Consider the following 22641-nt stretch of genomic DNA (forward strand, 5'->3'; position numbering starts at 1 on the left):
TTAATAGCTCCCAAATACAATGATTATAGGAGTTTTGGGGACATTTCACTGTATTTTGCGCCAGAAAGTATCATTAAAATTGTGTTAATGTTGTATCACCTGTATATTGTAGGAATGTTCTGTACAAACTGTTTGATTTTGCAAAAACATAGACTTTTTTTTAAAGTATACTCTGTGCCACAACAACGAAAGACTTAAAAGTTCAAATTTAAAGGTTACTAAACCACTATTTTACCGATCCAACCCACTCAAGATGAAATTGGACTTTATGTGGCCCCAGGACTAAAATTAGTTTGACACATTTACAATAACTTTAAATAGCATTCATTTCTCTAGTTGTAATATGTAGGATACACATTCATAAATGTGTATCCTACATATTGACAATATCAATCTATTAAATATAAATGGATGGGGAACCGTTATATGTAGCATATACAAGCATGTGTTGTGTTTCACATTGGGAGAAGTAAGATGTGCAATGTCACTCACTCTATGAACCAGGATTGTAATATCTACATAAGCGTCTTTCAATTTTCTATACAGACTTTAGGGCCTTCGGGGGCTGAACCTGATCACAGTCGACGGTGGGTGAAGGCGGGTTACACCAGTCCATCACAGGCCAGACACAGAGAAACAGATATCTTGATTTAACAGGTCACGACAAACAATGTTTCATCCACATCGCCCACTCCTGACCTTTTTTAACCTGCCGAGTTTCAAATATAGCTTTTAAAAGATGTCACCCAGTTCTTTACATGGTTGAAGTTGGAATCAATAAAGAACACCGGAGGTGAGCCAGACTCAGAAATAATGATGGACTAAACCAGTATTTTCTTAAAGTAAGAAAATCTTCACATTCATGTCCATGAGTGCTGCCATTTCCAAGAAACCCTTGTCATTTCACAGCTTTGGAGCGCTGCACAGGACCGGTTTTCTACTTAACCTTGGCAGCAACGCTTCAGTGTAACAGTCTGTGAATGTAAATGAGACTCATTCAGTTTTCATAACCTCTTCTTGTGTCCTGTATCCAGGGAGCTATTTTCCGTGGATGGCAGGAATATATCTACCCAGTGGAACCACATATCCCATCAATGATCAATGCTACTTAACTAACAGGCCAGATTCTACAAATCCATCCATCCATCCATCCATCCATTAATACATCCATCCATCCATGCCTGTTCTATAAAATGTTTTATCCAACAAACCAGTCATACTTGAAGGGTGAAGACGAGGTACAGCCTGGACAGTCCATCATAAGTTAAACAAAAAGTGTGAGACTCACATTGCCAACTTCTTTTTTTTTCTTCTTTTTTTCTTTCTCCCTTGTCCTGTTCGGCAGCTTGGGCCAACAATATGATGTGATTGAGAGCCTTCGGAGTCAGAACAGTTTTTGCTCTTGCAACAGGGAGAGACCTGGAGTCTCCTCCTGTTGCTGCCTTTATTAGAAGTTGGCATGGCTGCCGTACACGACCGGGGGGGAACGCACAAAGAGACAGAGAAGAGAGAAAAGAGAAGAGAAGTTGAGGGGGAGGGGGGAGGGGATAACATACAATACCCTTGTTGTGCTACATATATTATTTGCAGTTATCACACTGATCCAAATACTTTACAACTGTTATTAGATTAAACCAGCCTGAGCAGCTCTGTCTAGACAGTAACGTGATTTTCTAGATTAAACCAGCCTGAGCAGCTCTATCTAGACAGCAACATGAAGCAGGAACATGAATTAACAAAGAGGCAACAACAAAAGAGGAACATGATTTTTAGAGTTTGAGCAAATGATGACAGAGAACAAGCAACTTCAGAAGCACCTTCTATGAGGAGTGGAAGTGTGCGTGCGTGCGTGCGTGCGTGCGTGCGTGCGTGCGTGCGTGCGTGCGTGCGTGCGTGCGTGCGTGCGTGCGTGCGTGCGTGCGTGCGTGCGTGCGTGCGTGTGTGTGTGTGTGGTTTGTCCACTGGGTGTGGCTGGAACTGTTGTAGGGGGACCCGTAGCGACACCCCGGGGCCCGAGGTCATCGGGCCCGGACATCACCACCCCGGGGGACATCAGCCCCCAAGGCCTGGGGAGGCCCCAGTGAACCACCCCAGAGAGCCACGCCCCCGCCCAGAAAGCACCAGATGGAGAATGCAGAGAGGAATCCCCCCCAAGCAAGAGGACCCCACGGGAGAAGGATAAAGGGCACAGGGCACAGGGCCCCAGGCCCCAGGCCCCGACCCAAGCCGCCAAGCCGAGAAAAGGCCGGAGCAGGGCCCCCGGGCCCGGGAAAGCCCGCTGCACCGTCAGGAGCCGGCCCACCCACTGCTACACCTCCCTCAACCCGGCAAGGCAGAGATGGCCCCAGCCGCCGCGCCCCGGAACAGTCCCGACCCCAGACCAGGAAAAGCGCAGGCCCGAACAGGCCCGGTCGGAGGATAGTCAACTCTCCACCCCCAGGAGCCTCATACCCCACCCCCCATTTTCCCGCCCCATGATTCTCCCCCCGATCTTGATAGATACACCCCCCCACAGACACCCACCCCCACCCCCTACCAACTTCACAGGACACATACATTAGTCAACATTCATTCAGAGTCCAGTTTCCCATAATCAATATATCATTGAACCATATTATCGGTAATGGCTGTTGGCATCCATTCCCAACAAACTGTAAGATCTTAGGAGCAAACTGTACCTGTTACACTTCTATCTGTGCTTTCTCCTCTCTGTTGTCTCTTTGTACTTTCGTTCAGGATCTCTGACAATCGTTATCCGTAGTAATCTGAGTAAACCAGCTCGCTGCCTGATGCCAGCTTGTTTGTCTGCTTCTTTGTTGCACTCTGTCTCTGTCCTTTTCTCTCTTCTTTTCTCTCACTAACCCAAACTGCAGGAAGTCACTACCTCTGATCGTGATTCTGCAGAAGTCTCTCTTTTTCACACTTCCTTGTTGGAAAATATCCATATAAATCCTTCACATCTGACTCTGGTCCCTCCTCCTCTGAAAGGCCTCTCGGTGTGGCGTTAACCCTCTTCTTTTACACACCTACACTTAAACATTTGCACTCCTCTGCCTGTGCGCTTTTTTTTTTTTTTTTTTTTTCCTCGTCGCTCTCGTTCGGGGTTGCCATGGAGGGAGGTTTTCTTTGCTGCCATGACAACGCGAGTTCTCAGTGGCCTCCTCTTGCAGCAGAGTGAGCAGAGCGCCGCGGCGATGACGGTGCTTTTGATGCTTAACGCTGGGATCTCACCTGCACCCCCAAAACACATCAGACCCCTCGCTTATTAATGGTCCAACTCGTGTTATTACCTCTAAACTCGCTTCCTCACATCGCAGATGCTCCGCGCCACATCAATAAGTCATCTTTGGAGTATTTCTTCTCGGGATGCACAGATACCGATACTCATACTTCCTCAGTAAGATCCTCAGTAGCGTCTATGCAGACGCCGTGCGGAGGTAGTTTGCAACTACGTATAGCCTTCGCACATTGTTTGCGTATGGGGTATGAATTAGGCTTTAAGGCGTTTAATACATGCTCGATATTAAGTATCACCAAGTACCTAAATGTTAGTATTCGTACTCTAAATAAAGCGCTATTTGTGTATCCCTAATTGAGTTATACATAAAAACGTGTTGTTCTTGATGGTTCTACATACAAAACAACATTTGCTGATTCAAGGCAGTCCAGCCTGCAACTGTCACATTTGTACATTTATGCACTGTACCTTGTTTAAAAATGTCAGTTTGTCTTCATCACACTAATTTGTGTTTTATTTAAATAATGGATCATTAAAAATAATATGACTAAATGATGACTTGAGCTCTACTTAAGCAGTGCAAATTGCATCCTGCAGGCCACAATCCAGAGAAAAATGCTATTTAGATGAAGATTAAGTGTTCTCAGTTAAATATAAAGGTAAAAAAAAAAGCTTAATCTGCAGCTGAATACAAAATTAAGCAATTTACATATTAGGAAATGGCATTCCTACATTTTAAATAGTGGTGGAGTAGCGTTTAGTGGTTTTCTTCTCTTAATGTAGTTATGAATATGTACAGGAGGAAAAAGATAAGTAGAATACACAGTAAAGATAGGTTTTATGTCATTAATTCTACTTTATCAGCAACGTTTTAATAGGCAATCATTTCTATTGGAGTGTATATTTTTCCAGGGTTGCTAAGAGTCACCTCCGGTACACTGCAGTGGTAATTCGGTCTATCAAGAAAAGGTAAAAAAAAGCTGAGTATCATCTACAACGAGGGTAGAAAAGTGGTGCTGGAAGTCACCTGGTGACCTGCGTTGCACGTTTTAAAAAATAATATCAACGTGTTTTAAAACTCATTTTTCTTGAAGGTTCTCACTCAGTAGCCTTGATGTAGCTCTCAGAATAAAAAAAAAAAAAAAGCTTGTTTATCTCAGTGCATTGCAGCCATGCAGAACTTTCCCTCATTATACTAACATTTTTATAGTAACATTTTTGAATCACACTGTTTCATCAATAACTTGATATTGAGTCGTAATGTAAAATGCAAAAATCTTAAAAAAGTTTATAATGTCACATTCGTTTCATTATATCATTCTGCATAAAGTATAATTAATACACATGTTATATTAAAGAAATGAGAATAAATGAACACATCTAAATGGGACATCTCCCCAAAGACCTAAATGATAATGACAAGTAATAAAATATTGTGACGGAACTTACGAGCACACAATAAAAAAAGTGACACTTAATCACCGCTGCACAGCCACATAAAATGGGAAACAAGAGGTTATTACTGAGGAATCTACTGTTTCTTTCCATCACGGGAGCCGGTTTGCCTGCATGCATTTGCATGATTACGCCTGTGAAAAGACTGAGAGCACAATGTTCATGTCTGCATGAGAAGGTCACATTATTTCTCATTGTTTCATTTGTTTGAGCGAGTCCGTGTCGCAGGGTATTTGTGTATTTAGCCCTATGAGTCAAGGACAGGTGCATCTCTCAGGGTAAGTGAGAGTTCAAACCGCTCACATCGGGGGGGGGGGGGGGGGGGGGGGGGGTAAATGTCAGATGAGTCAATATCTAGCAGATAATTAGAGAAGTGATGGCAAATCTCCCACTGGGAAAAGCGTTATTACTGTTATTTTCATTCCATGTTTCTTACCTTAAGTCTCTCAGATACCCCGTCGGTGAAGCTGATGGTGAACTCCTCCACCTTGGGAACCTTCAGCCGCTTCTTCTCTGTCTGGTACTCCGTGCGAGTCTTCACCACCACCTGAGAGAGGAGAGGAAATCCAAATATTTAATGTGCACGGTGAAGGTTAGAGCTCTAGGTGGGAATCATTGAGCCATGTTTAATAAGTGATCAAATGAATTGAATTGAAAATAGTAGATTTGCAGCAGTGGTAATATATAATGGTAATCTATTCCGATTCTGGTGACCACAGCAAGTTTTACAACATGAACTGCAGGATTTTTATACTAGTTTTTAATTTCCGATGCATCCACTAAAACAAAAAACACATGCTGGGTGACAATAGTAAAACTATGTCAAGTACTTCTACCAAATGGTTAAAACTGTATTGTAGCATCACCTAAATGTAAATATGTTGTGTCATTCATGTTACTGCCACCTTGAGTCCAACATGATTTAGAAAGGTTAATTTAACATATGGACCCTGATTGGATCTGACTTACTTCTGATGGGTCACTTCAGCTTGTAAGATATAATTCTATGTTACTTTATCTATATCAACCACATCAACCAGATTTCAATGGTGTGGATGCCACTAAAATACCAAAGATTTTATTTACTCACTACCACTGGGGCAGCGGTGGCCTGTTGGACTGGTGACCTGTCCAAAGTGCATGCTGCCTTCACATATGTATGAAAGTACGATACAACGAGAAGTTTTGTCCTTAGTGTTTTCTATACCCTTGATAATATATAGAGTGTTGTACGTTGCAATGTTTACTCCATGTGCGAGATTAATGGGGCCCATCTTATAAGCTCCTCCAAGGTATCCTGGCTGAATTAAAACCCCTTATCTTGGACAAACAGAGTTCTTTACCTCCTGAGTAAAATCTTTTATTTATAGATTTTACAGACTGTGCCTTCTGTACATACAGAATAAATGTGTACTCATGAATCCTCAAAAGGAAAAGGCTAAATACACATAGTCTGAGGCACTGTGAGCCATCTGGGAATAAAGTTGTACAACACTGAAAGCACATACTTTCACTATGAATTCTACTGAAGTACAAATGTGATGAAAAGCCCTTTTGAATAAGGAAGACTGACGTGATCGCAGAGCTCGATACCGTGTAAACCGTGTCGCATGGAAGAAAAGTAATGTAAGCTACAGGGAAATCCAATACTGCAAACACAAGGTGCACACACACATACTATAGTACAACTGTCAGATCCACTGTAGTCACATTGCATTATGAGGAAAAACATGGACTTGTTATTCTGGCTTGGATCAAATCTCAGTTTCAGAACATAAATCAGACGGAACACTTATTACCACCAGGAACCTCCGTGCAGACCGAGATGCCTGTTCGCTCTACTGTATCCGAAGAAAATACAATAAAGAAAAGATACCAAGATCCACAACCTAAGAACTGAAGAGAAAACTTTGTGCTTTGTTTTGACACTGAGAACTAAAAAAAAAGGGCCAAAGCAGCAGAGTCCTGCCGTCCTGTCAGTCTGACACCACTAAAACGTCACAAACACCCAGCCAAAGTCCCAAACTCCTCCACTTTTCTATTAAACTTTCAGTTGTGTTGTGGGAGTCAGTGATTCGGGGCGAGGAAAATGGATGGGATTCTACCACTAATCTCAACTCTGACTCAATATTTTTGATATGATGAAAACCAAAAGAAATCCAGTAATTTAGAAAGTCCTAAACATTATTGTTTGAGTTTATTTTGAGACTTAAACCACAATTAGAAGCATTTTTTTCTTGGGGGGGGGGGGGGACACACACAAAGCATATTAGTAGGCAGCTGAGCTTGTCCTCTAATCACAAAATCAGTGGTTCAAATCCCATCTTGGGTGGTTTTTAGTCAAGACACCAAACCCCAAGTAGATGGAGGGTGAAAGTGACATATGAGGTCTCCCAGTTTGAGGTTGTGAAGCTGGTGAAATCTGCCACATGGTCAGTCAGTTTAAAGTTACAATCAAAGTATATTTTCATGTGTTGATATAAGTGTCCTTAAAAGCAACACAAATTGACAGACATGGCGGTAGAGGACATTGTTGTTCAATAACACTCTGTGTCTCCTGGCCCAGTGATTCCCAATTAGGGGGGTTCGACCCCCACAGGGGGCGCAGAAGATTCCTTTTAAGGCTTATAACATTTTTTATGGACTAAAAATAGGTGATTCAGCATATGATTAATCTATGTCACAGCATTACTAAAGTTAAGCTTTTCTATTAAGAATGTATCATTTATTTCAAAATATATATTCTTTTAAATGACTATCTATAAAGCACTTTTAAAACAACCACAGCTAAACCAACGTGCTGTTCATAAATAGACGTAAAAATCTAAAAACAGAAGTGTGAGCAGTAAAACACAATAAAAAAAATGATATTTACTATTGCAAGGATATGGCCATGGTGAACATCCTGTCTGCAATACAAACAAACGTAAGCTCGCAAAGTAAGCAGTGGGAGAAACAAAATGGCAGCGTGTCAGGCTGAAGAGATGAATCGGTCAAAAGGGGGAAACAAAGAGTGTACCGAGAGAATTACATAGAATATTGCTTCATTGAAGCAACGCTGGTGAAAAACCGGTGAATAAAAGTTTGAAACGGTTCTTGGGTCCCTGAAGATAAAAGGTTGGGAACCAGCTGTTCTAGCCAAAGCTGTTATTTCACGTGTCGCAGTTAGTCACTGACCGAATATTGTGATATTAGTGTAATCTTATTGATAGTATCATGAATGAGATGAAGAAGAGGTTGAAGAAGTGAGCTTGTGTTCAAAGGTTAAGACTGAAGGTCCCTCAACAAAGCTCTGGACCCCCAGCAAACCACTGTCTTTTCTCCAAGGGGATCAATAAAGTATCTAAAAATAGATGTAAGAAGTGTGGACCCACAGTCTCTAGATGAACGGACACTGCTTTAATATGCTTTGTTTTTCCTCCAATATCTGTAATGAACCAATAAAATATCGGACTGCTCTTTGTCCTCCTCTCAGCACTGACTCGTGGCCACATTTGCACAACCCCCATTTTACTGATTTGGCTTTCCTCCGTTCCCTGGTGGCCGAGGCTTAAATGAACCAGAGAGGCACTTTTACCAGGTTTCACTTCATCACGGCAATTACTGAAAAGACAAAGTGTCCCCGCTGTTTTGTGCATCCGCTGTGCACCGAACGCTCACCAGAGGACGGGGCAGAGAAAGGTGGACAAATGACAAGGCAGACGAGAGAAGGATGGAGGGAGGAGGGGAAGAAAAGAAAAGGCAGGAAACAATGTCTCGGTGTCCTTGTGGCTAATTGTGCTGCCTGCGAGCAGCTCTCCGTCACTCCCAGACAAAGCCAGGAACTGCTGTGCACACAAACTGGCTCCACTATCTGAATAACAAAGCTGTCAGTCGGCTCCACGAAGCTCTTATCTGAGAGCCGAAGGCCTCGGTGGGTGTAGAAAACACAATGCCTTCGATTGGACCCCCGGGGCTCCCGTACCCGACGGCTTTCAGACGTCAGGCTCCACCGCAGTCTTAACTAATGTCTCAATTCTGCTCCAACTTACTCATTCTGTAGCTCATTTCACAAGAACACGCTCGGGGCCGCCGGGTTCAAGCGCACCGGCGCTTTAAGTTGCTTCATTACTCTTTCTGCTCCTCCACCTCCCATTCCTTTATTTCATATCACCTAATGAAGGAGTCATCAATCAATGTCGCCTCATTTACGCAGCCCTTCAGCTATAAGCAGCTCATAGAAATCTCCCGACAGAGTGACGCCTCAGTTGATTAGACGGCTTTAAATTCAACCTGGGAAACCATTGATTTATGAACAGCCAGCTCTTATTTAACCATACCTTATGTAAGAAGAAGTCACATCAATGATAGCTTTGAGCAGCCATGTTGACAGCTCGGTTTCTTATTATTCTACAGCAGCCTTTATTATTTTTTTCTCTCTTGATTCCTTTAGAGGCATTTCAGGAATATTAGCCGTCGTGTGCAAATTGCTTTTTGTCTTTGCAGGAGTGCAGGGGACGTCTAGGTCAAGAAGGAGAGTGCTCAATGTCAAGTCGCTCTACAACAATCAGGCCAATTTGCATAAACTGTAACGCGCATATGTGGACCATATGGCATGGCCCTTTGAAACAACTTTTTGGTCTTTGCTCTCAGAGGGGAGGATCTGATCCAAACTGAGGTCCATCCTGAACAATGACCCTCACCCTCCATGATGTCCTGGTCAACAGTAGGAGAACCTTCAGCATTAAATCAGACATCACACTAAACTGAGGTTGAAGCTGGTCAGGAATGCTAAAATAGCAGCCGCCGCAGAGTGATAGCACAGACCAGATGAACATCCACCTTAGGTTATTTGCTCGTTGCTTTCGGTCGCCCTTGCTCAAGAAATCAGTCAAATATCATTTGTTGGCTGAGCAGAGAGATATTTTATAAGATTTTAGTAATTGTGCCGACACAAGATGTGACTGAAGACTGAAAAGTACATTTTGTCATTGACGCTTTAAGGAGCCCTTTTCTATACACGTATTATCTTAAACCCTCTCTTGACACAATTTACTGAACTTGAAATCTTTGTGAATTCAGTCATTTACAACTAAAAGGAGAAATATTATGGAAATCAGTTCTGTTTTTTCTTCACATTTATTAGTCAAACTCATTTTATTAAACAGCCACTTATCTTCTATAGTTACTTTATCCTGACTAGACTCACCGGATAATCCCATATCCTACTGTCCAAACTGGTTGTTGATGGAAAAAATAAATAATCTACCTCCTATCATGTTTTTAATTCTCATGAGTTGCTCTTACACTCTTCCATAGTAAAGCACACGGTGAACTGAGGCGTCATATTGTTGAAATTTCTGTTCTTTTATTCTGATTTCAGGTTTGTAATGTGTTGAAAAAGGATAATTCATCAAATGTGAACTTTTTAATGCTATATTAATACTTTGATTTAGTACTTATAGATTATTATGCTATTATTTACTGGTCCATTCACTTAAGATCAAATTGTGGAATACTTTGCTTTTATGTCTTTTGATATTTGTTTGATACATATTAAATTATTCATGTAGAATCAGTATATATCTTATATAATCTCTGTGACACAGCTCCACAGTTTGTTGTAATCTAACAGCTGCCACTCATTGTTTTGTCAACGCTACTCATTAATTTCTTTCAAGTCTTTTTCAAACTCTCCCAGTCTTTCCCGTCTCTTTCTGACCGAACGAAGAAGTGGATAAATGACACATGACGGGCGTAAAAGTACATTTTGGAAAAGACCGTTTCAGCTCGTCAAACTCAGCCTGCCACTACCCGTTTGTGTCTCTCCATCTTTCCATCTCAAATCACAGGGGTTTTTTTTTCTCCCCCTTCCAGATTTGAAATTCCCTGTGGAAAAGCTGTCAGAACGTCTTTTTTCACTGCCCGTCTTCCACCAAGTCTGTCATTCCTCAGACCTGTTATTACGATCATCGCCGTGTTGGTTGAGTTGGCGAAAGTTTCAGAGGCTAATTCTGCAAAACATAAGACACAAACTGAGAGAAGGCACCCGAGCAGTACTTGTGGTTGTATAATAATTTTGCTTAGCGGGTAATAAGCTGCTTTTTAAATGTTTACTTGTTGGTTGATTGCGATTACAATAAGCTGTTTGCAAGTCGTTCTTTAAAAAATGACAAATAACGTTGGTAAATGTGTTTGGTCAGAGCTCTGGCTGTATACTTTGGGATGCTTGAGAATGAATTGAGCTCCAAACATTTGCAGCTAAAAAATAAATAAATAAATAAAAAAGAAAGGCTTTAGACCTTTCCACAAAACAGAGTAATTGCAGTCACATTTTTAACCAACATTTACAAGATTTGTCATTACAGCAGATATTGAAGCTCTCCTTTTCCAGGTACTTTGTTATGAATGGTGCAGACAAGGAGCAGCACTTCACATATTTGAAGCCACGTGGGGAGTTCAACATACACAAACACAAAATAAGGCAGATATTCGGCTGCTAAATCCGCCACTTTGTTCAGCCTGCTGTTGCACATCACTTCTGGTATTTGGTGCATTGGAGTTTTTAGAGATAATTTAACAGAAAACAGCTGCCTGCTGCATCTAAAAATAACAAAAGAGTAAAGCCGCAGGCTCTAAAACTGAAATAATCTCTCTCTAAGAGTTGCTTCATCACAATAAAAAAAATAAAAAATCTGCGCTTTTGCTTATTGTTGCAATTTGTATTAATGATTAAAAAAAAAAAAGCTTTGCAGAGCTTTATTAAGCAACAATCACTGGGCTCCACCGGATACCCACTGTGGGTCTCTGCAGGCTGGAGCTGCTGCTTTTCTTATAGTGCATTTAAGTAAGAGCAGTTATTTGCATTTCCCCCGACATCCGAGATATAGCTCCATCTCTATTATCGTTTTGAATTCTGCGGAGCAGGACTGAAATATAATCACGAGGCTTTACCGCAGTCGCATTTATATATATGATGACAGAGATCATGCAGGATTTTCCCTGTACTCTTCTCTACTTCTTCTCTCTGATCCTTGATTGACTCATTATTTATATATGAGTTTGTCTGACAGAATGTAGAGATTGGAGAGCAACCTGTCTTATCAGGTCAAAGAAATTAAGAAGATATTCACATCTAGAAGACTGAAGACACATAAAGAAAAAATTTACAATATAATTACATAGAAAACCTTTAATTGGTATTTAAATTTCTGATAATATTTCATCCATTATCCTTGTAGAAGATGAATGTTGCATTAGTTTGTTCTTTTTGGGGGTGGAGACTCCAAGAATGAAGTGAATGATCATGCAGTTGGCAGTGTTTTGATAAAAAGCCTTAAAAAAAATGTAGTTTGCATGCCAGGCCACTAGTTGGCTGTGTGTTTTGCACACAGAGCCCAATACAAAGGAAGCATTCAAGTGTCTTTTAGTTGTTATTCATATAGACCTGTACAGTATCGGGTGCAAGAAATTAGTTTCCACTGATCCAGACGATGGCGGAGTTAAAAATAAACAACAAAAAAAAACTGTGTTGTGTAGATAAAGCAGCCAAAATGTCATGAAAGTTTACTGGTTTTATATAATATGTGATGTAAACAGGGCCTAAAGCCACTGTTTAAACAGACTGTCTATTTTTATTTTCCCTCCCCGATGGCTCTTTGAATATCTTTGGGTTTTAGGGTTGAAGATTTTGTTGTTTTTTTCACTTTGGTGTAAATTGATTGCTATTTTAGATCAGGGGTCTTCAACCTGTGTCTCTGAAGCCACATGTGGTTCTCTAGTGGCTTCCTAAAGCTTTCAGAAAATTATACCTAAATTAATGTTTTATCTTATTTCTAACTTATTTACACACCAGTCATTTTTATAAGGACACTTAACTCGTGGCTAAAAAACAAAGGCTTTAAAAAATAACTAAAATGGGAACGATAGATAAAACCACCATTAATGTGGAAAAATGCTAAAACAGCTTAAAAAATGACTAGTAAAGGAAGAACTAGGTGTTATGAGTTATCAACGCACTAGCTTGCATACCAGTATAATCAGCTTGTCTCACTTCTGCTCAGAACTGTTAATAACATGACCATATATGGGAGAATGATCCGGTGTGTGAGGCAGAACAATTGAACTGTTGAGTTTTAGGAATAGCAGACCATTGACCTTGGTTCCCAGGCAGATAACGCCATGCTGGAGAAGGGAGTGAGGGAATCTTCGCTAGTGGAAAGCCAGCTGGAGAAGGGAGTGAACCAAGAGTCGCTAGCTTAAAGTCGGGAAGGTGTGAAGCCTTGCACTCCAGGTTGAGACAAATGTCATAGCCGACATCCTGACCATCTGAAGAATGTACGATTGTGATATTAAAAACTTCTCGTGACAGAACAATAGATATGTGTTCAGTTTCGGTAAAAACAACATGTGGCATCCACACCATATGTGCAGGGAGGGGTGAAAGAGATGCTTATAAACCAATGTTTTTGGGCACTCGGCGCCCATCATCATCGAAGCCTGATCCTCTCGGACAGACTGGTGCTTGAGCCCGAGATCTCGTTTTATTCCATGTATTCTGCCTGAAGGTAATTATCAATAAAACTGTGTGATTGATTCCACTCTTGTTTCCTCATCAATTTAAAAGAACACATTAATTACTGTTTTTTTCCTTCACAAGAAAGAAAAAGGAAACAAAAAAAAAGCTTGAAAATGAGGGGAAAATGTGACATGCTTGTTATTTGTATTAAGGTCTGAGAAAAGAAATGGAAAACAGTTCATGAAGCTTCTGTTTTCAGAAGTCATTGCTCATATACCGAAAGATTTTCTAAGATCGTGCATGAAGCGTGGTAATTATATCGTTGCACAGATAGTTTTCACTTTCAGTTTGCATGCGTTTTGCAGGTAATAAACTAAGAATAACACCATGAGTGAAATCATACACAAACAGGAGAACTCAAATGAGAGTTTAAAGTGCATCAGGTCCATGTGTTGATGGAGGGGTTATCAAATATATCAGAGAATTACAGCAAAGCTGTGGGAAAAATAAGTGTAACAGAAGAAATTCAGGAAGACCTAAGAAGCGGTACGACACAGAAAATATCTTAATAAATAAATCTCGCAAATAAAAGTCACGGCCAGCCAGCTGAGGAAATGCCTCTCACCACGACAACAGGGTGAGACGATTTACACCTCCTCCTTACACCTTTTGATCAAAACAGACACAATCAATAAAGTCTGTGTACGCAGTCGTCCAGATAAATGTGAGTTTATTTGTAATTTGTTGTGATTTGTCTAATTAAACTTGGCTGTTGGCCGAGGATTCCCACTCTGAAAGTAATTTGTGAGAAGAAAACACAGCCGTGAAGAATGAAAGTGAGAGACATATAGAGAGAGAGACAGAGACACACAGAGAGAGAGAGAGAGAGAGAGAGAGAGAGAGAGAGAGAGAAATATAAAAAGGCTGAGGATGTTGAACGAGACGCATTGTGCTCAGTGAGAGAATGATTCTCTTACAGCCTTTGAAGCAGGTCTTTGTGTCGGCCCTTTGTTCTTGGAGAAATGACAGAGGAGATTCATGTGTCTCTCTGTGAGTCACTCTCTTCTTTCACCCTCCTCTTGTTGTTGTTTTCTTTTTTTTCTCTCTCAAACTACCAGCAATCCAATCAAGATATTGGCGAGCCAGCCGAGGCAGCGCGGCGTCCCCGCCCAGATGGAATCAACTCTAATACCTTTTTCTAATGCCTCTGCACTGTTTTGTGTGTGTGTGTGTGTGTGTGTGTGTGTGTGTGTGTGTGTGTGTGTGTGTGTGTGTGTGTGTGTGTGTGTGTGTGTGTGTGTGTGTGTGTGTGTGTACGGACTTTACCGCAAACCCACGCGGACTTCACCTCACCCCTGCAAATATCCCCGGGTAACCCTGTAGCCTCCGAGGTCACGCAGTCATCAGGAAGGATCAGGGTGAAAACAGCTGGGGTCATATTTGTAAAGCTGCTCAGAACCGAGCCAAAGATCTGGGGTACGAGTCGACTTCACGTGACCCAGTAAACCTCCGTTTAGCTTTAAAGGACGCGGAGAACGACGCCGGTCTGACAAAAGCTGATTAACAGTGAACACTTTCTGCATAGGGGGAAAAAAATACAAAAAAACCATTGCCTTAAATCACTATAATCGCTCCATTTTTAAAGCGAACACATCTGGCTTCAGACGGCGTGACGATGATTTCTAAAATCACAACATGAAAGTTCATTCATAACGTTGTAATCTTCAGAAAGCTACCACCAAACCCTGCAGTTTGGTTCCCTTACTGAAGTTATCTGCTTCACTGGAGTCACTGTTGTTGTTGCCCGCAGTGTTTCTGTGAGTCCACTAACTCGCCTTGTGTACGGAGCAGCTATTAGCCAGCGCACTCTCAGGATCCAGGATAATGGAGAAAATCAACATCTGGAACCAGGAACCAAAACAGCCCGACTCTCTACTTTATCCATCACATGCATCAGGACAGAAACAATTGGTGAAGATATTTGCAAACTAGATGTAAGCGAGGTCAGAACTCAACAGTAAATGTTGAAAATGATGTGCGACGGCCAGACGAGTAAATGAATGAGACTTACAAACAAGAGTGACACGTCACTTTTGTATTCACAGCGAGCCGCCACTGCCCACACAAGGTCAAGGAAAAGTACACTGTTTGTGTGTGTGTGTGTGTGTGTGTGTGTGTGTGTGTGTGTGTGTGTGTGTGTGTGTGTGTGTGTGTGTGTGTGTGTGTGTGTGTGTGTGTGTGTGTGTGTGTGTGTGTGTGTGTGTGTGTGTTATCGAGCAGACCCAGCTTTTCCCAGTCTCACGACACCACTTGGTTCCACACTGACATCTAATCTGTCTTAAATCCGTCCAGAAAGGAAGGAGCAGCAGTCACACAGTTCAGAGAGGGAAGAAGAGTAAACACAAAATCACAAAACTTGAGGGCAGACTGAACTCTACGGTGACACGCGACCACCTCCTAATGCACAAATGGACCATTTAAACATGAGGCGCAATCAATACCAAAAAATAAATAAAATGGCAACAAGTAAAAAAGAGACACTTTAAATGCAAAATGAAAACTTCAATAAACCCTTGTTCACCTGTGTATCTCCACTTTATGGCAATGCAAATTGCTCATGAGGCAAATTACATCAATATTCACTTCCTGTCTTGAACTTAAGCTGTCACTTTCAATACTGCGTCACAAATAACTCATGATCAATGAGGAGCAGGGAGGAGCAGGGAGAAGCGCCGGAGCGACTCTGACCCCAGCAAAACAAAAGACAATTTATAAGGAATTAGGAGAAATGGTTTAACAACATTTTCCAATATTACTGGACATCGAATCAGATCGTGGATTATCTGCTAGTCAGACAAAAAGATTTGTTTTTTGACGCTCAATTTAAGGTTCAACATTTTTTATGGATGAATTAAATCAACAAAACTAAAATCTGAGGAGCCACTTGAAAGCTGAAAGAGCCTGCTCTCCTATAATAAATAAATAAATATCTAGTGGGACATTTCTCTTATTTATAGAACATTTGAGGCTTTAAAGTGATTGTAGGTAGTATTACACCTTAACAGACTCTGTTGTATATTTTAGCAAGTACCACATCTGATTTCTAGTGATAATGAAGTAATGATTTTAAAATATATTTCAAAAACACATCCAAAAGGGATTTTTGACTGTATACTTTGGACCAGGGGTGTCAAGCATAAAGTTAGTGGGCCAAAACCGCCCCGCAAGAAACTGCTCCAAACACAAATTGGAAAAATTTCATGAAAAACATTGATATTTTTTTTTAACACATTTCTGAAGAGCAGCGGACACAATGCAATATCGATGATGCTGTCATGTAAGCTAACTAGCATTAGCGTCAAAGCCATGCTGTCAGGGTGAGTTTGTAAAAACACCCATAATGCAACAGCTATAGGAGCGGTTTTATAGACATTTCACTGTATTTTGCACCAGATAGAATCATTAAAAGTGGTTTTAGGTCATCATTGTAGTCATCTTCGGTAGTAATCGTTTGGTTTTGTGAAAATATAGACATCTTCATCACGTACGCTCTGCGCCACAACCAGGAAAAGAAATGTAAAGGTTGTTATGGCATTATCTTAACGGTCCGGCCCACTCCTGGTCTCGCTTGTTAAACTAGGGCGCTGGAGCCGATTCACCCAAAAGAAAACAAAATGTCTGACAGTAGTGATTTGAAAAGAACGGATTGTGGCCTCGTACACACTGTACAGTGCAGGGTGGAGGCCCGAGTGTTTTTATACAGAATGTGCTGGCCTTCATTAAAATCTCCTCCGTTCTAATGTGCAATTACAGATTCATTACTTCTTGGCCTGCGTCGTGTTCATGCATCACTTATCAGGAAGGCAAATTCTCACAGCTCCCAAACAAATCCACAGACTTAAGCAGCAAATTGACCTTTTACGACTCCCACACCGTCCGCAGAGCCGATAAATGACCCCGGTTGTTTTGGCAAGAAGATTATAATGATTCAAATAATTCCGTCTAAAACACAGCTCAAAGACGAAAATAACAAATGACGTTTTGTGAGGGAACTGCATCTGAAATCTGCATGAATTGTCAGGGACTTAATACAAAAGCAGCAGACAGCAGTAAGAGGACGTGGCCTCTGAGGCATGTAGAAATCCACCAGCAGTCCAGAGAACAATACAGCAAGCCCTTTTTCTTTCTCACCTCTTTTCTTTTCATGTGGCAGCAATAACTCGCACTCACCTCGGGTTATTCTCTGTGTCAGTCTCGGCGCTCAGGTAATAAGTATAACCACGCGCTATAATCTCGACACAATGGTAGCTTTGACTGCAGGACGCAGCAACGTTCTTGACTCCATTCGGTCTGATTTTAATCCGGGCCAAATGACTGACAGCTCTATGAATGTCGTGTCACCCAAGTGGAGGGCTGCTGACAGAAACGACTTGTCACTTTTGCACACACACACACACACACACACACACACACACACACACACACACACACACACACACACACACACACACACACACACACACACACACATTCACGCTCTCGTATTGCACCTACATGCTCCTCGTTTGCACGCAAGCCCCACCGTGAAAAGTGCAAGTGTGTGTGTGTGTGTGTGTGTGTGTGTGTGTGTGTGTGTGTGTGTGTGTGTGTGTGTGTGTGTGTGTGTGTGTGTGTGTGTGTGTGTGTGTGTGTGTGTGTGTGTGTGTGTGTGTGTGTGTGCGACTGCAGTGAATGACAAGTCACCCCGGTTATCAGGTATGTAAAATGAAAAGCGACTGCGCCTCCCTCAGCAGAATACGCAATGCGAGTTCAGGCCGTGCCGCTTGTTTCTGTCTGCAAATGGATTTTTCACTTTAAGCAGCATTCGGGACTGAAGCCTCTATCAGAGACGACTCTTAACAGCCCCCGATCATGAATTGGATACCCCCTTTATGAAAAACGTGACACTTGCTCTCGCTCTTGTAAGATGGTATAAATTGCTTTTTAAAGGCCACAATGAAAGTCTTTTGTCCTCTGAAATTTGCCGACACTTAAAAGGTCCCAAAGAAATGACATCTTTATTTCTTTAGAGTGATGTATCACTAAAAAAAAAAAGGAAAAAAAAAAGAGGAAGCTTTGTACAAGTATTTGCAATAATACTTCCTTGTCTAGACCAAACTGCTTCCTGTTGCATATTTACAAGTATCTGTTTCAGGTCTGTGGTTCACCTGAGGAGAGTATCCGGCTCTCTAGCTGGTAATACTGCAACATCTCCACCGGCCAGCGGGTTTTTCATCATGTCTGCTGTTTGATCCCAAGGAAAGTCATTCGAATGGAAACAGGCTGCAGCTCCATTTACTTTCAACAGACACATGCGCTTTAAGACTGTTTAAACGTCACTGCCTTTACACACCCGTATGTCCTATCTGCTCGGCATTTAATTAGTCAGTGTTTACTCTTGTCGGGTTGAACGGAGGAGAAGAGGAAGCGCTCGGTTGGCAGTGGTGGCTCGCCGTGGCGTGATCTGGGAATCGGGACAGTTTTCATTTCAATTTACAGCCTTCGCACCAAAATGACAGAAGAGCAGCAGCGGTGCTGATTTATTGTTGCTGTCAGGAGATGCTATCAGGGAGATGAAACGAAGCTCAGGGGCAACGATTAATTTCCACACTACATTTCAGCACATTCGGCGTGCAGCTGTTAGTTTCTGCCTTAACGTGTCTCGCTAGTTAACATCATGTGTATGACGTCACTCTGGCCTCCAGAGTTTACAGCGAGGGGGGGGGGGGGGGGGTCTTTTTTTGTTTTTATTTGCTTGGGGGGGGTTTTTTTGGGGTAGTTTCCGCACTACACCAAGTGTGCCAAACATAAGGCCTGTGAGCTAAAACCGGCTCCAATCCAGCCCACCAAACTTAATGGTAACTATTTCATAGAAAACATCCTTTTTTTTTTTAAACAAATTTTATGACGCCATAAAAGCCAGCTACCTCGTTGTGGGTAAACCAGCCTCAGAGCCACGCTGTCAGGGAGAGGTAGTAAAAACATGCATAATGCAACAGCTATAAGAGAGGTTATTGGGGACATTTCACTGTATTTTGCGCCTGAGTGTTTTATTAAAATTGGCTTTATGTTGAGATTGCAGTCATTTTTGGCTGTAACGGTTTGGTTTGGTGGAAATATACACATTTTCATCGCGTACACTCTGCTCCACATAACGGAAAAACTTTACAGTTTAAATTTAAAGGTTATTATGGCACTATTTCACCGGTCTTTACTAAATGTGTGTGACAGCAGGCTGATAAACTACATTTAGCACAAAGTCTGAGGACATTTGTCTTTTGTTGATTAATTCTACCTCAGTAAGTTGGGAAAACATCTATTTCTTTAAAGCCTGTTTATTTTCCTTTTTAGTGATGCAACATTTCTGATGAACATGCATTTGTGGGATGAGCAGGAATAAGGTTCAACCTATGGAAAACTTGCCAGATCGTCTTACAGACGTCCTCACTCTCAGTTGTTTTCTTCGGTTGACTTGCTCAAGCGAAATACACACAAGACAATACATTAGTGTTGTTTTCTCACACTTGATTAATCTCTTTAGGGTTTTTAATCCAATGTTTTATGGTAAATATAGAATATGTACCATCGACCCGGTGTAATGTAATTTAAATGTGTAAAAAGTCATTAAACTGACCGAAATCACACTTATTTTACTATTTCTTCCAGAAAATAATAATCTTGTTTGCACACTAATGAGCACCATTATCATACAATATTGGTTTATGTGCAAGAAAGTACCCTGACTATGACGTATCATTGGGCCTCTATATTTAAAAGAATGATCACACAGTCACCCCCACCAGTTGTATATGTCCGTTTCCCTGACCTTGTTCCCCTCATCATTTCTAATTAAAATCATCAATCAGAGACTCTCACTGGGGTGAAGAGAACATTTTCTAAAGCCTGAGCAAAACATAACAACAGCTCCTGTCTCAGTGCTTAGCATCACGTTATTATCGGGTATTCTGTATTCTCACCAATTTACCATTAAAATTTGAGAAGAAACAAGAAGTTATGATAAAATATTTTAGGTGTCATATTATGTAAAATTTCCTTTCTAATGGTTTTCCAACAGTAACAATCGTCCCCCTTCCTGGAACGACGCCCCAGCAGTAGAGAAAATCTGTCATCTCTTTCTCTGGCTTGTTTCATTTTTAAAAAGTGTGTTGCTCCAACCAGCCAATCAGAAATCGAACCCTATATAGTGTCATTGGGGGTTTAGCCAATAACAATCAAGGTAGACCCTCCCCCTCGACCCTCCCACAATTAGGCAGCTCGGCTCTGGCACATGACGCCACGAGAGGAAGTACTTCCTCCTCTTCCCAAGATGGGCATGTGTGGGCGGAGCCAGTCCAGCTCACACAGACACAGCAGATTCTGAATGCAGCTCCTATGATCCACTATTCAAATGGCTGAGAATCAAGGAAAAGCTGGATTTGGGGAAATAAACTTTGAATACAACGTTTTTGGATCAATGTGATCCATGTTAAAGTGTTGAAAATCTGGATAATAGGACCCCTTTAAAGCTGAAAGCAGCTGCAGATTCATTCATACGGAAGTTCATGAAACCAACGGCATTAATAATTAAGTCATAATGTTCACTGATGAGACAATGTAAAATATTGATCAAACGAATCAATAAGGCGTAGTGTAGTGTAGTTTCTCTGTACAGTTTACAGTAGATTGAATCGATCGGCCGGACGAGGTGGGAATACGTGCGGGAAAACACACCAAACGCATAATAAAGCGCTCCGATGTGGAGGAAGCTTGCCCATTGTCTGGCTCCATTCATTTTTATAATGTGCAATCAGTGCGGCTCTCCGTCCCAAACCCACATGCACACCGAGGGGCTCCACGCCGCCACCATGGTAACTGGATTAACCAGCAGCAGTGCAGTTACTATGGGATGTCATGATGATAAATGACAGTCTGTCTGGCACCAAATCTGCCCCCTAATCTCAGCTGGAAAACAAAGGACGTGGCTGGCAGACAGCTGAAATGAATGAGTGAGTGAATGAATGAACGGGTGGGCGGGTGGATGGGGCGGAGGTGGGGGGGGGGGGGGGGGGGGGGGGGTTCAGCATAAGAGGGTTTGAGGATGGCAGAGGTCAACAACAGGGAGTTAATAACAACAGATGCAGAAACAAACAGGAAAACACTCACTTATCATTTCACACACACACACACACACACACACACACACACACACACACACACACACACACACACACACACACACACACACACACACACACACACAGTTGGTAGGGCAGTCTCTCACCTTGTCAGGTGCTTGGCTCTGGAGGTTGCCAACATCCAGGGGAGTGATGAGGGGCACATTCTGAAAGCCGTCCTCCACACTCACAGGTTTGGCCCCTTTGTCTTGGAGATTACTCCCGAGTTTCACCATCTTCGCCCTTTATATATATATATATTCCCTTATTTCCCAGAAGACTGCTCCTGGATGGAGGAGATATTAGAAAATTATGTTATTGTTTTTTTGGTTGTTTTTTTTCCCACACAGCCTCTCAGCTCAGGCTCAAGCTATATGTTTAGATAACGCAGATTGAACACTGGACGAACTGGATTTCAGCTTTAGAAAACGGAAAATGTTCAATTGGTTATTATGGTGAAGATTCAATAAGAAGCATATTTGTACTGAATAAAGAAAAGAAAAACATCCTATACACATACTGGACTTATAAAAACTAACAGATGTTGTCTTTTTTCTTTCTCCGGTGGAGGAGCAGATAAAAAGCAGGTACTCACAGCTGATCGTCCTTGTCCGTCCGCCGGCTCCGGGTGCTGCTGCGGCAGTGCGCGTGGACGGAGGCGGAGCAGGTGGAGGCAGCGCGGCGGAGCGGCGCGGAACGGTGCGGCGCGGCGGAGGAGGAGGCGGCGGAGCGGCGGCGGCGGAGGAGGAGAAAGAGAAAGAGAGGCTGCCTGCGGGAGAGCAACGCTGAACCGCCGGGGACGGACTGTGGAGGAGGTCTGGATGGAGGTTTGTTTTTTCAGCCCAGCCCCTCTCCTCCAGCCTGTCCTTCACCGCTGCAGCCACTAGGGGGAGACGTGTCCGCTTTGCGCGTCTTTCAGGGATCCAAAGTACTGCGACTCCTCCTCCTCTGCTGCTCCTCATTAACACATTTCATTTGATTCTATTCAGATTCAGGAGCGCGACTTTGATCATTCTAACTTCTAATTTCTGAGTTTTCCCAAACTTTCAGTGATGAAACTATAACTAGCTAAATAACTAAATAACTAACTAACTAACTAACTAACTAACTAACTAACTAACACTTTCATATATAGTCAGTATTTTCCCAGGGTCAGCTATACTGAAGTTTGACATTATGGATTCCTTTTACATAAAGAAAATGTTACGTTTAGATGTTTTGTGTTTTCTTTATTTTGC

General features: G+C 42.0%; 1 protein-coding gene across 2 annotated transcripts in view; it reads right to left on the minus strand.

The window, feature by feature from the left end:
* nsg2 (neuronal vesicle trafficking associated 2) overlaps nucleotides 1-22278 on the minus strand; it is a 51382-nt gene extending 29104 nt beyond the window's left edge. Inside the window, exons 1-3 of one of the 2 annotated variants that reach the window (XM_080482754.1) lie at nucleotides 21999-22278; nucleotides 21511-21689; nucleotides 5130-5240 (exon numbers count right to left, since the gene is read on the minus strand). In XM_080482754.1, the coding sequence (XP_080338880.1) occupies nucleotides 5130-5240; nucleotides 21511-21639 (240 nt within the window). In that variant the 5' untranslated portion in view covers nucleotides 21640-21689; nucleotides 21999-22278. The remainder of the gene's footprint in view (nucleotides 1-5129; nucleotides 5241-21510; nucleotides 21690-21998) is intronic. The other variant, XM_080482755.1, reaches the window with a different exon arrangement.
* Nucleotides 22279-22641: the final 363 nt, after the last annotated feature.

This window comes from Lipophrys pholis, assembly GCF_963383615.2.
Source record: "Lipophrys pholis genome assembly, chromosome: 16".
NCBI lineage: Eukaryota > Metazoa > Chordata > Actinopteri > Blenniiformes > Blenniidae > Lipophrys > Lipophrys pholis.